At 40.6% G+C, this 18,493-nt stretch overlaps 1 protein-coding gene across 1 annotated transcript in view; it reads left to right on the plus strand.

Moving 5' to 3' along the window:
- The first annotated feature begins 2,155 nt into the window (after positions 1-2,155).
- LOC128659915 (gastrula zinc finger protein XlCGF26.1-like) overlaps positions 2,156-18,493 on the plus strand; it is a 43,752-nt gene continuing 27,414 nt past the window's right edge. The window contains exon 1 of the mRNA XM_053713503.1: positions 2,156-2,272. Coding sequence (XP_053569478.1) covers positions 2,254-2,272 — 19 coding nt within the window. The 5' untranslated portion in view covers positions 2,156-2,253. The remainder of the gene's footprint in view (positions 2,273-18,493) is intronic.

Genomic DNA, 18,493 nt, shown 5'->3' on the forward strand with positions numbered 1-18,493 from the left:
AACTAAGAGCGATATTCAATGCTCTTCAGGCTTGGCCTCAGCTAGCCTCGGTCAGGTTCATCAGATTTCAGTCAGACAACATCACGATTGTAGCCTATATCAACCATCAGGGGGGTACAAGGAGCCCCCTGGCAATGTTGGAGGTTTCAAAGATAATTCTAGGGCAGAGGTTCACTCTTGCCATCTCTCAGCTATCTATATCCCAGGGGTAGAGAACTGGGAGGCGGATTTCCTAAGTCGACAGACTTATCATCCGGGGGAGTGGGAGCTCCATCCGGAGGTATTTGCCCAGTTGATTCAACTATGGGGCAAACCAGAACTGGATCTCATGGCGTCTCGTCAGAACGCCAAGCTTCCTTGTTACAGGTCCAGGTCCAGGGATCCCAAGGCAGCGATGATAGATGCTCTAGCAGCGCCCTGGTCCTTCAGCCTGGCTTATCTGTTTCCACCGTTTCCTCTGCTCCCTCGTCTGATTGCCAAGATCAAGCAGGAGAGAGATTCGGTGATTTTCATAGCTCCTGCGTGGCCACGCAGGATGTGGTAAGCAGATCTGGTGGACATGTCATCCTTTCTACCATGGACTCTGCCGCTAAGGCAGGAACTTCTACTTCAACGTCCTTTCAAACATCCAAATCTAATTTCTCTGCGTCTGACTGCTTGGAGATTGAACGCTTGATTCTATCAAAGCATGGTTTTTCCGAGTCGGTCATTGATACTTTAATTCAGGCTCGAAAGCCTGTCACCAGGAAAATCTATAATAAGATATGGTGTAAATATCTTCATTGGTGTGAATCCAAGGGTTACTCATGGAGTAAGGTCAGGATTCCCAGAATCTTATCCTTTCTCCAAGAGGGATTGGAGAAAGGATTGTCTGCTAGTTCCTTAAAGGGACAGATTTCTGCTCTGTCTATTCTTTTGCACAAACGTCTGTCTGAGGTTCCAGACGTTCAGGCATTTTGTCAGGCTTTAGTTAGAATCAAGCCTGTGTTTAAACCTGTTGCTCCGCCATGGAGTTTAAATTTAGTTCTTAAAGTTCTTCTTTGAACCTTTGCATTCCATAGACATTAAACTTTTATCTTGGAAAGTTTTGTTCTTAGTAGCTATCTCCTCGGCTCAAAGAGTTTCGGAGTTATCTGCTTTACAGTGTGATTCCCCTTATCTGATTTTCCAAGCAGATAAGGCAGTTTTGCGTACCAAACCTGGGTTTCTTCCTAAGGTAGTATCTAATAAGAACATCAATCAGGAGATTGTTGTTCCTTCATTATGTCCTAATCCTTTCTCAAAGAAGGAACGTCTTTTACACAATCTTGATGTGGTTTGTGCTTTAAAGTTTTATTTAGAAGCTACGAAGGATTTTCGTCAAACATCTGCTTTGTTTGTTGTCTACTCTGGACAGAGGAGAGGCCAAAAGGCTTCGGAAACTTCTCTTTCTTTTTGGCTGAGAAGCATAATCCGCTTAGTTTATGAGACTGCTGGCCAGCAGCCTCCTGAAAGAATTACTGCTCATTCCACTAGAGCGGTGGCTTCCACATGGGCTTTTAAAAATGAGGCCTCTGTTGAACAGATTTGTAAGGCGGCGACTTGGTCTTCGCTTCATACTTTTTCTAAATTCTACAAATTCAATACTTTTGCTTCTTCGTAGGCTATTTTTGGGAGAAAGGTCTTACAATCAGTGGTGCCTTCCGTTTAAGTTCCTGCCTTGTCCCTCCCTTCATCCGTGTCCTAAAGCTTTGGTATTGGTATCCCACAAGTAATGGATGAACCCGTGGACTGGATACACCTTTACAAGAGAAAAAAAAAATTATGCTTACCTGATAAATTTATTTCTCTTGTGGTGTATCCAGTCCACGGCCCGCCCTGTCATTTTAAGGCAGGTGTTTTTTATTTTTAAACTACAGTCACCACTGCACCCTATAGTTTCTCCTTTTTTCTTGCTTGTCTTCGGTCGAATGACGGGGGTGGCAGTTAGGGGAGGAGCTATATAGACAGCTCTGCTGTGGGTGTCCTCTTGCAACTTCCTGTTGGGAAGGAGAATACCCCACAAGTAATGGATGAACCCATGGACTGGATACACCACAAGAGAAATAAATTTATCAGGTAAGCATAAATTTTGTTTTATTATTATCTGTCTAAATCATTTAATATACATTTTACAGACACGGCCAGAGCACTGAGAGATATCAGGTATTGATGTAACTGGAGTGAATAAGGGAACCTTCTTCCTGAGCACAGACATTGGAGCCTGTTATCAGCATGAACTCACATGTGTTAGGTGAGTAAAATAGATATTATGCTGACTTTAACCCCTTAAGGACCACAGCACTTTTCCATTTTCTGATCGTTTGGGACAAGGGCTATTTTTACATTTCTGCAGTGTCTGTATAATTTTCCTCTTACTCATTTACTGTACCCACACATATTATATACCATTTTTCTCGCAATTAAATGGACTTTCGAAAGATACCATTATTTTCATCATATCACATAATTTACACATCTACAACCACCAGAAAACAACCATACTAAATAGTTTCTAAATTTTGTCCTGAGTTTAGAAATACCCAATGTTTATATGTTCTTTGCTTTTTTTGCAAGTTATAGGGCAATAAGTACAAGTAGCAATTCCAACAAAATGGACAGAACTCACTGTATGTGAGTGTGTCTGGCAAGTATGCTTCTATGCACTGTAATTGTCATTATTCGTTCTGATATAGTGTAGGAAAGAAAAATAAAAGATAACTTTTATTCATTTATCTTAAAAGGCAGCAACTATTACTGTTATTATTGCTGCCCACTTTGACATTAAAAACACATCTCCTGTATATAATAATACGATTTGAAACCTATTACTTGAAACAGTGGGTATCTGCAGGATCTATTGTAACTTGGTTCAATATATTTCTATCACTTTTGACTGTGGATCACTTAGCCTTTTTATTGGCTTGTATATACTTATGTCTGGGGCAATACTCTCTTTTCTTTTGAGAGGGAATGCCTCTTTAAATTACAAATACAATCTTGTGCCTAATAGATTCCTTGCTAAGCTATTATCAGCTTTATTTAACTGTTGTCTAATTAATAGCAGGATACATAAATAAAATAGCCAGAGATTTACTTTAAATTTACCCTTCAGTCTTAGCACTAAATCATGCTTCTCACAGTGTTGTACTTTAAATATGCATTAACTTTGCACCTAGAGACGTATATTTATATTTATACACCGCTACTATTACCGAAAAAGCATCTCAACATTTGAATTGTTACCATTAAGTTACTCTGTTACCACCATAATTGATATATTTCCCTTTGCATTTAAATATATGTAGACTTAATAGTCCTATTATCGCTGAGAATATACCACCGGTTGAATTGTATATACGTTACTTAGGTATTACTTGTAACTTAAAAGTTGCCTGTAACCTAATATCTGGTTTGCTATCACTGTTAACAGGATGGGTTAATTATCAATGAGTTCCGTTCACTCGTACATGCTACCCATTCAAATGCTAGGGTAGATTAAGTCAATCTATAAACAAAAGGTTGTAGCTCAATAGTTATTAAATATTAACGTCTGCATTATATTTGTCTTTATCGGTACTTTAGCACTTCTGCTTAGAGGTTGCTATTAGTTCAAAACTACCAGTTATTATATTGTTAAAGTTTAGGTTCAATATATGTTTAAATACATTAAGGAGAGCAAGTTTAAAAACAAAGGAGCCCCTGATGCCGCGTTTCTCTTACGCTTCCTCAGAGGGGATACGCGGGCCGGCAAAATACGTCCTTTTATTGGGTTGCATGTTCACACCTTCTTTGCTGTGATTGGGCTTTTGAGTCTCTTCTGATTGGTTCATTAAGGTGTCAATCCACTACATATTCTGCGTTGTATGACAGGTTAGTTTTCTGTTGACATAACGTAGTATTATACGATCTGAGTTTGATTGTGTCAAAAACAGTTTCACTATAACTTCTTATGGTCTTACAAATGTGGCGGAATGATCAGTCTGTGTGTCACTGAGGGGCAAAATCCCCTTAGGTTCAGAAAACATATAGTCAAGACAAGGACCTATTTACTACATATTACTCAACACTTATTTACTACATATTACTCAACACTTTACATATGCTTTATTTTCTCTATGACTTTATTATCACTGTTTTTTCATATACCATAACGTCTCTATTAATTACGTATAGGAAGTGATTACATTGTGGTTGCTTGTTTGCTATGATCTCCGTGTATTAGGGAGTGTATGGTTAGTGGTGTACATTATTATTTTCTCTTGTTAAGTGTAGTCAGTCCACGGGTCATCCATTACTTATGGGATTATATCTCTTCCCCAACAGGAAGTTGCAAGAGGATCACCCAAGCAGAGCTGCTATATAGCTCCTCCCCTCACATGTCATACCCAGTCATTCTCTTGCAACCTAACTAAAGATAGGTCGTTGTGAGAGGTCTGTGGTGTTTTTAAATAATCATCCATTTGCTGGTGGGTGCAATCCTTTGCTAACTTAATACATTTACTGTGAAAATTTGGTTGCTATAACTAATTTGGTTCATTGTTATTTCAACTGTGACAGCTTTTTGTGCCTTTTAAAGGCACAGTAGCGTTTTTTATATTGCTTGTAAATTTATTTGAAAAGTATTTTCCAAGCTTGCTAGCCTCATTGCTAGGCTGTTTAAACATGTCTGACACAGATGAATCTGTTTGTTCACTATGTATGAAGGCCAATGTGGAGCCCCATAGAAAGTTATGTACTAAATGCATTGATGTAACTTTAAATAAAACTTATTGGGGCATGATTTTTACCACATGGCTAACTTTTGTTTCTGCATAGAAACAGTTAACTGAGCTTCCCCACTGTTGTAATATGAGTGGGAGGGGCCTATTTTAGCGCTTTTTTGCGCAGTAAAAATTCAGTCACAATCTTTCTACTTCATCCTCCATGATCCAGGACGTCTCTAGAGAGCTCAGGGGTCTTCAAAATTCATTTTGAGGGAGGTAATCAGTCACAGCAGACCTGTGACAGTGTGTTTGACTGTGATAAAAACTATTCAAACCATCCTACCCATGATCCAAGAGGGTCAGTACATGACCACTGTGGACTTAAAGGATGCCTACCTTCACATACCGATTCACAAGGATCATTATCGGTACCTAAGATTTGCCTTCCTAGACAGGCATTACCAGTTTGTAGCTCTTCCCTTCGGGTTAGCTACGGCTCCAAGAATCTTTACAAAGGTTCTGGGCTCACTTCTGGCGGTACTAAGACCGCGGGGCATAGCGGTGGCTCCGTACCTAGACGACATTCTGATACAAGCGTCAAGTTTTCAAACTGCCAAGTCTCATACAGAGATAGTTCTGGCATTTCTGAGGTCGCATGGGTGGAAGGTGAACGTGGAAAAGAGTTCTCTATTACCACTCACAAGGGTTCCCTTCCTAGGGACTCTTATAGATTCTGTAGAGATGAAAATTTACCTGACGGAGGCCAGGTTATCAAAACTTCTAAATGCTTGCCGTGCCCTTCATTCCATTCCACACCCGTCAGTAGCTCAGTGCATGGAAGTAATCGGCTTAATGATAGCGGCAATGGACAAAGTACCATTTGCGCGCCTGCATCTCAGACCGCTGCAATTGTGCATGCTAAGTCAGTGGAATGGGGATTACTCAGATTTGTCCCCTCTACTAAATCTGGATCAAGAGACCAGAGATTCTCTTCTATGGTGGCTTTCTCGGCCCCATCTGTCCAAGGGGATGACCTTTCGCAGGCCAGATTGGACGATTGTAACAACAGACGCCAGCCTTCTAGGTTGGGGCGCAGTCTGGAATTCCCTGAAGGCTCAGGGATCATGGACTCAGGAGGAGAAACTCCTCCCAATAAATATTCTGGAGTTAAGAGCAATATTCAATGCTCTTCTAGCTTGGCCTCAGTTAGCAACTCTGAGGTTTATCAGATTTCAGTCGGACAACATCACGACTGTGGCTTACATCAATCATCAAGGGGGAACCAGGAGTTCCCTAGCGATGTTGGAAGTCTCAAAGATAATTCGCTGGGCAGAGTCGCACTTTTGCCACCTGTCAGCGATCTACATCCCAGGCGTGGAGAACTGAGAGGCGGATTTTCTAAGTCACCAGACTTTTCATCCGGGGGAGTGGGAACTTCATCCGGAGGTCTTCGCTCAACTGATTCATCGTTGGGGCAAACCAGATCTGGATCTCATGGCGTCTCGCCAGAACGCCAAGCTTCCTTGTTACGGATCCAGGTCCAGGGACCCGGGAGCGGTGCTGATAGATGCTCTGACAGCCCCTTGGGTCTTCAACATGGCTTATGTGTTTCCACCATTTCCGATGCTTCCTCGACTGATTGCCAAGATCAAACAGGAGAGAGCATTGGTGATTCTGATAGCGCCTGCGTGGCCACGCAGGACCTGGTATGCAGACCTAGTGGACATGTCGTCCTGTCCACCATGGTCTCTGCCTCTGAGGCAGGACCTTCTAAATCAGGGTCCTTTCAACCATCCAAATCTAATTTCTCTGAGGCTGACTGCATGGAGATTGAACGCTTGATTTTATCAAAGCGTGGCTTCTCGGAGTCGGTTATTGATACCTTAATACAGGCTAGAAAACCTGTTACCAGAAGAATTTACCATAAGATATGGCGTAAATATTTATATTGGTGCGAATCCAAGAGTTACTCATGGAGTAAGGTTAGGATTCCTAGGATATTGTCTTTTCTACAAGAGGGTTTAGAAAAGGGCTTATCCGCTAGTTCGTTAAAGGGACAGATTTCTGCTCTGTCTATTCTTCTACACAAGCGTCTGGCAGAAATTCCAGACGTTCAGGCTTTTTGTCAGGCTTTGGCTAGGATTAAGCCTGTGTTTAAGACTGTTGCTCCGCCGTGGAGCTTAAACTTAGTTCTTAACGTTCTGCAAGGCGTTCCATTTGAACCCCTTCATTCCATTGATATCAAGCTGTTATCTTGGAAAGTTCTGTTTTTGATGGCTATTTCCTCGGCTCGAAGAGTCTCTAAGTTATCTGCCTTACATTGTGATTCTCCTTATCTGATTTTTCATTCAGACAAGGTAGTTCTGCGTACTAAACCTGGGTTCTTACCTAAGGTAGTTTCTAACAGGAATATCAATCAAGAGATTGTTGTTCCATCATTGTGTCCTAACTCTTCTTCAAAGAAGGAACGACTTTTGCATAATCTGGACGTAGTCCGTGCCCTGAAGTTCTATTTGCAGGCAACTAAAGATTTTCGTCAAACTTCTTCCCTGTTTGTCGTTTACTCTGGACAGAGGAGAGGTCAAAAGGCTTCGGCTACCTCTCTCTCCTTTTGGCTTCGTAGCATAATACGTTTAGCCTATGAGACTGCTGGACAGCAGCCTCCTGAAAGAATTACAGCTCATTCTACTAGAGCTGTGGCTTCCACCTGGGCCTTTAAAAATGAGGCTTCTGTTGAACAGATTTGCAAGGCTGCGACTTGGTCTTCACTTCACACTTTTTCAAAATTTTACAAATTTGACACTTTTGCTTCTTCGGAGGCTATTTTTGGGAGAAAGGTACTTCAGGCAGTGGTTCCCTCCGTTTAAAGTTCCTGCCTTGTCCCTCCCTTAATCCGTGTACTTTAGCTTTGGTATTGGTATCCCATAAGTAATGGATGACCCGTGGACTGACTACACTTAACAAGAGAAAACATAATTTATGCTTACCTGATAAATTTATTTCTCTTGTAGTGTAGTCAGTCCACGGCCCGCCCTGTCTTTTAAGGCAGATCTAAATTTTAATTAAACTCCAGTCACCACTGCACCCTATGGTTTCTCCTTTCTCGTCTTGTTTCGGTCGAATGACTGGATATGACATGTGAGGGGAGGAGCTATATAGCAGCTCTGCTTGGGTGATCCTCTTGCAACTTCCTGTTGGGGAAGAGATATAATCCCATAAGTAATGGATGACCCGTGGACTGACTACACTACAAGAGAAATAAATTTATCAGGTAAGCATAAATTATGTTTTTTTGATCAGTGACATTATTGATCCAAGTGGGGATATTAAAAATAAGGTACGTGTTGGAATAAATGTGACTATTGGTGTGACTTAAAATACAAATAAAGAGTGATATCATGTGAAATATTTATTATTTTGGTTATTTGTCTAATTTGAGGATTAAATGTTGTAATTAATTTTGGTTTGTTATTCATTTTTTTCGGTTGTGGTTGTAACAGGGTTTGGCGTTCTATTTTAATATTTTGTGTTATAAAATGGCAATCACACAAGTTATTAAAATAGAACTCCAAACCCTGTTACAACCACGACTGAAAAAAATGGATAACAAACCAAAATTAATTACAACATTTAATCCTCAAATCAGACAAATCACTAAAATACTAAATGATAACTGGCACATATTATCGATCCCCTACCAGCGAGTCAGATTGGAGACAAGGTATCAATAGGATATAGAAGACCAAAAAATGTAAAAGACACCGTGGTGAACAGTCACTATATCCATAAACCAAGATCAAGTCAATCCACAGGCATGTTTCAATGTGGAACATGCAGTACATGCCCAAAAGTATAGAAAATCAAAGAAATCCACAACAAATATGGAAAAAACATCTACTTCTAGCCCATTTTTCCTGTACAACAATAGGAGTAGACTATGCCCTGCAGTGTCCATGCAAATTGTTGACGTCACAACAAGTAAGAACAAGAATCATGGAACACAGCAGAAACATCCTAAATGCCAAGAAAGACTTGGAAAAAAGTAAAACAATAACAAGTGTTGCTAAACATTTCTTCCACAAACATGATAGCAATGACCAACTGCTTAAGTTTACAGTCTTACAACAAGTCAACCTAGGTATCAGAGGAGGCGACATAGAACAAACCCTATTGAGAATGGAATGTAAATGGGTGCATCTATTAAACAGTGTTAGGCCAAATGGTCTAAATGACTATAACAATTACAATGTGTACTTGTAATTTACCCTTAAGAGGAAAGTGTCATTACAACTGGCTATAGCTAGCCTGTATCAGTGGCACTACCATTATGGTGGACCCACTTCTGTAACATGATGATAAAGATATGGGTACAATAAACAGCCCACCACTATAGCTAGCATAAGTCACTCGAGTCATGAGAGTTAGAAAAACCCTCAATCACCCTCAAATCTCTTATAAACCGCATTTGATTGAGACACTAACTCAGAATATAATCCATCCAAGTTCAAATAGCAGGATATGTTGTACAAGATATTCAAGTTGCCATTTCTCCTACATTGGTGTGTCCGGTCCACGGCTTCATCCTTACTTGTGGGATATTCTCATTCCCTACAGGAAATGGCAAAGAGAGCACACAGCAAAGCTGTCCATATAGCCCCCCCTCTGGCTCCGCCCCCCAGTCATTCTCTTTGCCGCTCTGAACAAGTAGCATCTCCACGGGGATGGTAAAGAGTATGTGGTGTTAGTTGTAGTTTTATTTCTTCTATCAAGAGTTTGTTATTTTAAAATAGTGCCGGTTTGTACTATTTACTCTACAACAGAAAGTGATGAAGATTTCTGTTAAAAGAGGAGTATGATTTTAGCACCAGTAACTAAAATCCATTGCTGTTCCCACGCAGGACTGTTGAAACCAGAGAACTTCAGTTGGGGGGAACAGTTTGCAGGCTTATCTGCTTCAGGTATGATCAGTCACTTTTCTAACAAGACACAGTACTGCTAGAAGACTGTCAGTTTTCCCTTAGGGGATAGGTAAGCCATTTTCTTAGACTCAGTTCAGAATTAAGGCTTATATCTTGGGCTCTATGCTGGTTGACACTATTGTGGGCTGAATCGATTGATTTTTATCATATTTATATTGACATTGGAGTGTTTGGTAAACTTTTAAACACTTTTGGGGACGTTTATTTGCGCCTGGCAGTTGGTTAGACGCCTAATCTTGTCAGAAAGGCCCCTTCACTCTGGAATGCAGAGGGAGGAGGCCTCATTTTCGCGCCTCAGTTGCGCAGTTACTTCTCTAAGACAGTGCATGCAGCTTCACGAGAGGAGGTCCAGTGGCTTAGAAAAGGACTCGGAGAGGCTTATTTCTGTTGTTAATAACCCCTAAGGAAGGTAAAAGCCGCAGCAAAGTCTGTGGCAGGGAGTGTAGTGTGTTTTAACCGGTCAATTGGGATTATTAGCTCCGGTTTGGTCATTTAAGGGTTAAGAGACTTGAAATTTGGTGTGCAATACTTTTAAAGCATTAAGACACTGGGGTATAAATTTCATAAAGATCGGATATTTCCTTGTTGTTTTTTCAATCATTCAGAAATAAAGTGTGCCCTTTTTATTATTTAAAGAGACAGTAACGGTTTTTGTTTGAAATTGTTTTTATTGCATAAAAACCTGCCTAAGTCTGTTTAACATGTCTGTACCTTCAGATAGCCTATGTTCTGTGTGTATGGAGGCCAAGGTGGTTCCCCCATTAAATGTATGTGCGAATTGTGCCATGGCGTCCAAACAGAGTAAGGACAGTACTGTCACATTTCATAATGTTGCCCAAGATGATTCTTTAAATGAAGGTAGTGGGGATAGTTCATCATCCTCTCCTTCTGTGTCAACACCAGCTTTGCCCGCGCAGGCGATACCTAGTACATCTAGCGCGCCAATGCTTGTTACTATGCAGCAATTAACAGCAGTAATGGATAATTCTCTAGCAGCTCTTTTATCCAAACTGCCAACATTTCCTAGAAAGCGTGATTGCTCAGTTTTAAATACAGAGGATGAGCAAGTAGGCGCTGACGATAATTTATCTGTTATACCCTCACATCAATCTGAGTTGGCGGTGAGGGAGGGTCTGTCTGAGGGAGAAATTTCTGATTCAGGAAAAGTTTCTCAGCAGGCAGAGCCTGATATCGTGGCATTTAAATTTAAGCTAGAACATCTCCGCGCTCTGCTTTAGGAGGTGCTAGCTACCCTTGATGATTGTGATACTTTGGTAATTCCAGAGAAGTTGTGCAAGATGGACAAATTCTTAGAGGTCCCAGTGCACGCTGACGCTTTTCCGATACCCAAAAGGGTGGCGGACATAGTGACTAAGGAGTGGGAGAAGCCAGGCGTACCTTTTGTTCCCCCTCCTATAGTAACATAGTAGATAAGGTTGAAAAAAGACTGAAGTCCATCGAGTTCAACCTATACAAATCTAAAATACTTACAAAAAGCTCCAGTTAAGCTTAAATAACCCCATTAAAATGTGACCCATTTAATACTAGCAATCATATCCATGAATTTTGTTTATATACAGAAATTTATCCAGACTATTTTTAAATTTATCTATGGTATTGGCATTCACTACCTCCTTTGGTAATGAGTTCCACAATTTTATTGCTCTTACAGTGAAAAAATGTTTCCGTTGCAGGAGATTAAATCTCCTTTCCTCCTACCTTAAATTATGACCTCTTGTCAGAACCAATTTTCTTGGAATAAAAAGAGCTTCTGCCATCTCTGTATATGGGCCTTGAATATATTTATATAAAGTAATCATGTCACCTCTCAAGCGCCTTTTTTCTAAAGAAAACAGACCCAGTTTGGCTAGCCTCTCCTCATAGGTTAATTTCTCCAATCCCCTTATTAGCTTTGTGGCCCATCTCTGAACTTTTTTCTAGTTCTGCAATATCTTTTTTAGCAATCGGTCCCCAGAACTGCACTCCAAACTCAAGGTGAGGTCTTACCAGGGCTTTATATAATGACAGAATTATGCTTTCCTCCCTTGAATCAATGCCTCTTTTAATACATGCTAGTATCTTATTAGCCTTTGAAGCCGCTGCCCTGCATTGTGCACTCATCTTTAGCTTGTTATCTATTACTACTCCCAAATCCCTTTCCTCCTGTGTTTGGCTAAGTCTTGTCCCATTTAAAAAATACATAGCCTGCTTATTTTTACTTCCAAAATGTAGAACCTTACATTTTTCCATATTAAATCTCATTTTCCATTCACTTGCCCATAGTTCTAATTTTAGCAAATCCCTTTGCAAAGAGAGTTCATCCTGCTCTGACCTAATGACCTTACTTAGTATCATCTGCAAAAATAGAGATGTCGCTATTTAATCCTTGCTCCAAGTCATTTATAAAAATATTAAAAAGAACAGGGCCCAGTACTGATCCCTGGGGGACGCCACTGATTACCTTTGTCCAATCTGAGTATGATCCATTTACTGCTACTCGTTGCTCCCTATCTTTTATCCAGTTATTTATCCATGAGCTAACATTTTCAGCTATTCCCAGTCCCTTAATTTTGTGCATTAATCTCTCATGTGGCACTGTATCAAATGCCTTTGCAAAATCTAAGTATATCACATCAACTGATTCCCCTTTATCTATATTTTTACTTACTTCCTCGTAGAATCTAATTAGATTAGTTTGACATGATCTATTTCTCCTAAAGCCATGCTGATTAGAACTCATAATCTTGTTTACACGAATATGCTCATCAATATAATCCCTTATAATCCCTTCAAATATCTTCCCCACTATTGATGTCAGACTAACTGGTCTATAGCTTCCTGGATCATCCCTGCTTCCCTTTTTGAAGAGTGGCACCACATCAGCTTTACGCCAATCCTGGGGTACCATGCCTGAGGATAATGAGTCTTGAAAAATTAAGAGTAAAGGTTTGTCTATAACAGTGCTAAGTTCACTTAACACCCTTGGGTGTATTCCATCTGGGCCTGGAGTTTTATTTACCTTAATATTTTTTAGTTTTTTCCTGATATCCTCTAAACAAAACCCAGTTAGTGGTATGGACTGGCATGTTCTATTCTGTTCCAAAGTATCATTCAATGGTTCCTCTCTTGTGTATACTGAAGAAAAAAACTGGTTTAGTACCTCAGCCTTCTCCCTGTCATTATTTATCATGCTACCCTCCACACATTTTAATGTACCTATATTATCCTTCTTAGATTTTTTGCTATTTATGTACTTAAAGAACCTTTTAGGGTTAGACTTAGAATCCTTGGCAATTAATTTTTCATTTTCAATTTTGGCTAATTTGATTGCTTTTTTTGCATGCTTTGTTACATTCCTTATAAATATTGTATGCTGAGTCTGTACTATTTTCTTTTAATAATTTAAATGCCCTACGTTTTTTCCTAATTTCTTTTAACACATTTTTATTTAGCCATAACGGCTTAGTTTTTTTTATTTTTATAACCATATGGTATGTATTGATATGTATATTTATTTAACACATTTTTAAATATTATCCATTTATCCTCTGTATTTTTATTAGAAAATACATTGTCCCAATTTATATTATTTAATGATTTCCTTAAATCGTTGAATTTTGCTTTCTTGAAATTAAAAGTCTTAGTTAAGCCTTTAAAACACTGCATATGAAAAGAGATTTCAAATGTGACCATGTTATGATCACTGTTACCCAAATGTTCTTTAACTTCTATGTTTGATATTATATCTGTATTGTTTGATAGCACTAAATCCAATATAGCTTTACTCCTAGTTGGCTCCTCTATTAATTGTGACAAGAAGTTATCCCTGAGAACATTTAAAAATCTATCCCCCTTAGCCGAATTACTAGTTTCATTGGCCCAGTTTATATCAGGGTAGTTAAAATCTCCCATAATTACAGCACTGTTATTAGCAGCCTTACCTATTTGGATAAGTAGTTGAGTTTCCTCCGGGTCACTAATGTTGGGAGGCTTGTAGCATGTTCCTAGTAATATTTTTTTTAGGATTTTTCCCCCCACTCTTTATTTCAACCCACAGGGTCTCTACATTGTCACTTGTATCATAAATATCTTCCCTTATTGTAGGTTTAAGGTCAGGTTTAATATACATGCAGATTCCTCCACCCCTTTTATTATTCCTGTCCCTCCTAAATAATATATACCCCTCTAAGTTAACTGCCCAGTCATGTGAATCATCCCACCAAGTTTCAGTTATACTGATAACATCATAGTCCTCTTCTGCAACTAAGAGCGTCAGCTCCCCCATTTTACCTGTCATGCTTCTTGCATTTGTTGTCATACATTTAATTTTCATGTGCTTTCTGCTGCTACTTGGTGTACTTTCCTCTATACTTTCTAATGTGACATTTCTTAAGTCATCCCTTCCTTGAGATATTAAGGGAGTGACATATTCAGACACTGATCTCTCTGTTCTATTTTGTTCTAATTGACCCTCCCCCCCTTTGCCTAGTTTAAAAGGTTCTCTAAACGTGCTACCATCCTTTCCCCCAACACACCTGCACCCATGTCATTCAGGTGCAATCCATCCTTACTGTACAATTTGTACCCTAGTGAAAAATCAGCCCAGTGTTCTAAAAAGTCAAACCCCTCATTTTTACACCATGTTTTTAGCCATGAATTAACAGACCTTAGCTCCTTCTGCCTTACTGAGTTAACACACGGCACTGGTAATATCTCAGAAAATATTACTTTAGAGGTCCTTGCTTTAAGCTTGCTACCTAACTCCCTGAAGTCATTTTTTAGGACTCTCCATCTCCCACTGATTTCTTCATTAGTACCAATATGCACCATGACTGCAGGATCAGACCCGCATCCCTCTAACAATCTATCAATACGCTCCACAATATGCCTAACACGAGCCCCTGGAAGACAGCAAACTGTTCTATGTAAAGGGTCTGGATGACAAATTACCCTATCAACCTTCCTTATAATAGAGTCTCCTACCACCAACATCTGCCTCTGGCCCTGACTTGTATGCCCCTCTTCCATGACTGAAGGACTGCCCACCATAGTATGCTCCTCTTCCACAGCTAAAGGACTGTTCACTATACTAGGCAACACGGCCCTCTCTGACACTGCCACCCCTGAACTGATATCCCCAACATCTTCACTTAATCTTGCAAATCTATTGAGGTGTACCAGCTCAGAACTGGCATGTCTCCTCCGCTTACTTCGCCCTCTAACTGTGACCCAGCTACATCCTGGAGTCTCCTCATCTGAATCCTCCCCATTCCCACTGCTGGAACCATTAACAACCAGCTCAGTCCTATCCATTTCCCTTTCAAGTGTCTGAATTTCATGTAGTGTTGCAATTCGTTCCTCCAGATCCCCAATACGAGTTTCTAAAGAGACAATATGCTCGCACTTGCCACAAACATATAATCCCAGAAGCGGCTGCTCCAGTGATGCAAACATGTGGCAAGCTGTACACTGAATGAGATTCTCACACATTCTTAATAAAAGGTTTAACTTAAAAGTATAAAATAAATATATTTCCCCTTGGTTACCCCAAAACCTTGTTTGCCTAACTACCTTGGTTAGCTAACTATTATACTTAAACAGACAATGTTACTTTAACAGAGAATCAATACAGCAAGCCTAAAAGAGCAAGCTCACAGAGTAAATGTGCTAAATTTATAGGCTTGCAAGGCCCAAACAGGTGAAAATCCCACCCCTAATTACCCACACAGACAGAAAAACAAAACAAAAAAAATTGGAATGCTAGAAATAAAGTTATTTAGTTATTTCCTTTTTTAAAAATAAAAATGCAACCCTTGCAAAGCAAATAATTTAGAAAATAGCTTGGTTAGCTATTATACTTAGACAATGTTACTTTAACAGAGAATCAATACAGCAAGCCTAAAAGAGCAAGCTCACAGAGTAAATGTGCTAAATTTAAAGGCTTGCAAGGCCCAAACAGGTGAAAATCCCACCCCTAATTACCCACACAGACAGAAAAACAAAAAAACAAAAATTGGAATGCTAGAAATAAAGTTATTTAGTTATTTCCTTTTTTAAAAATAAAAATGCAACCCTTGCAAAGCAAATAATTTAGAAAATAGCTTGGTTAGCTATTATACTTAGACAATGTTACTTTAACAGAGAATCAATACAGCAAACCTAAAAGAGCAAGCTCACAGAGTAAATGTGCTAAATTTATAGGCTTGCAAGGCCCAAACAGGTGAAAATCCCACCCCTAATTACCCACTATATTTAAGAAAATGTTCCCCATTGTCGACCCCAGAAGGGATGCATGGCAAACGGTCCCTAAGGTAGAGGGGGCAGTTTCAACGTTAGCTAAGCGCACAACTATTCCTATAGAAGACAGTTGCGCTTTCAAAGATCCTATGGATAAAAAATTGGAAGGATTGCTTAAAAAGATTTTTGTTCAGCAAGGTTTCCTTCTTCAACCAATTTCGTGCATTATTCCTGTCACCACGGCGGCGTCTTTTTGGTTCGATGAACTAGAAAATCCGCTACAAAAGGAGACTCCATATGATGAGGTCATGGACAGAATTCACGCACTAAAGTTGGCTAATTCCTTTATTTTGGATGCCGCTTTTCAATTAGCTAAATTAGCGGCGAAAAATTCAGGTTTTGCTATAGTGGCGCGCAGGGCGCTTTGGCTAAAATCTTGGTCGGCAGATGTGTCGTCCAAAACAAAATTGCTTAATATTCCTTTCAAAGGTAAGACCCTTTTCGGGCCAGAATTGAAGGAGATAATTTCAGACATCACTGGGGGAAAGGGCCATGCCCTCCCACAGGATAGGCCTTTCAAGGCTAAGAATAAGTCTAATTTTCAATCCTTTCGCAATTTCAGGAACGGACCGGCTTCTAACTCTGCAGCCTCTAGACAAGAGGGTAACACTTCCCAGCCTAAACCAGCATGGAAACCATTGCAAGGCTGGAACAAGGGAAAACAGGCCAAGAAGCCTGCTGCTGCTACCAAGACAGCATAAAGGGGTAGCCCCCGATCCGGGACCGGATCTAGTAGGAGGCAGACTTTCTCTCTTTGCTCAGGCTTGGGCAAGAGATGTTCCGGACCCCTGGGCACTAGAAATTGTCTCTCAGGGGTATCTTCTAGCGTTCAAGGAACTTCCTCCAAGGGGAAGGTTCCACATGTCTCGCTTATCTTTAGACCAGATAAAGAGTCAGGCATTCTTAAATTGTGTAGGAGACCTATTAAAGATGGGAGTGCTACACCCAGTTCCAACAGCGGAACAAAGTCTGGGTTTTTACTCAAACCTGTTTGTAGTTCCCAAAAAAGAAGGAACTTTCAGACCAATTCTGGATTTAAAAATTCTAAACAAATTCCTCAGAGTTCCATCATTCAAAATGGAAACCATTCGGACGATTTTACCAACGATCCAGGAGGGTCAATATATGACTACTGTGGACCTAAAGGATGCATACCTGCATATTCCTATCCACAAAGATCATCATCAGTTTCTGAGGTTCGCCTTTCTGGACAAACATTACCAGTTCGTGGCTCTTCCGTTCGGTTTAGCCACTGCTCCCAGAATTTTCACAAAGGTGCTAGGGTCCCTTCTAGCGGTCCTAAGGCCGAGGGGCATTGCAGTAGCACCTTACCTAGACGACATTCTAATTCAAGCGTCGTCCCTTCCCAAAGCAAGGGCTCATACAGACATTGTTTTAGCCTTTCTCAGATCTCACAGGTGGAAGGTGAACATAGAAAAGAGTTCCCTGTTTCCGTCCACAAGGGTTCCCTTTCTGGGAACAATAATAGATTCGGTAGAAATTAAGATTTTTCTGACAGAGGTCAGAAAGTTAAAGCTTCTAAACGCTTGTCGAGTTCTTCAATCTATTCCTCAGCCCTCCATAGCTCAGTGCATGGAGGTAATAGGACTAATGGTTGCGGCAATGGACGTGGTTCCCTTTGCTCAAATTCATTTAAGACCATTGCAACTGTGCATGCTCAAACAGTGGAATGGGGATTATGCAGACTTGTCTCCCCAGATTCAAATGGACCAGAAAACCAGAGTCTCACTCCTCTGGTGGTTGGCTCAGGATCACCTGTCTCAGGGAATGAGTTTCCGCAGACCAGAGTGGATCATTGTCACGACCGACGCCAGTCTCTTAGGCTGGGGCGCGGTCTGGGACTCCCTGAAAGCTCAGGGTTTATGGTCTCGGGAAGAGTCTCTCCTCCCGATAAACATTTTGGAACTGAGAGCAATATTCAATGCGCTCCTGGCTTGGCCTCAACTAGCGAAGGCCAGATTCATAAGATTTCAGTCGGACAACATGACGACTGTAGCGTACATCAATCATCAGGGAGGAACAAAGAGTCCCCTGGCGATGAGAGAGGTAACAAAGATCATCAAATGGGCGGTGGATCACTCCTGCCATCTATCTGCAATTCACATCCCAGGAGTGGACACTGGGAGGCAGATTATTTGAGTCGTCAGACTTTCCATCCAGGGGAGTGGGAACTTCACCCGGAGGTCTTTGCCCAGTTAATTCAACTATGGGGCATTCCAGATATGGATCTGATGGCGTCTCGTCAGAACTCCAAGGTTCCTCGCTACGGGTCCAGATCCAGGGATCCCAAGGCGACACTAGTGGATGCATTAGTGGTGCCTTGGTCGTTCAATCTAGCTTATGTGTTTCCACCTTCCCCCTCCTTCCCAGGCTAGTAGCCAGGATCAAACAGGAGAAGGCTTCAGTGATTCTAATAGCTCCTGCATGGCCACGCAGGACTTGGTATGCAGACCTGGTGAATATGTCATCGGC

This window comes from Bombina bombina, chromosome 5 (assembly GCF_027579735.1).
Source record: "Bombina bombina isolate aBomBom1 chromosome 5, aBomBom1.pri, whole genome shotgun sequence".
NCBI classification, from domain to species: Eukaryota; Metazoa; Chordata; class Amphibia; order Anura; family Bombinatoridae; genus Bombina; species Bombina bombina.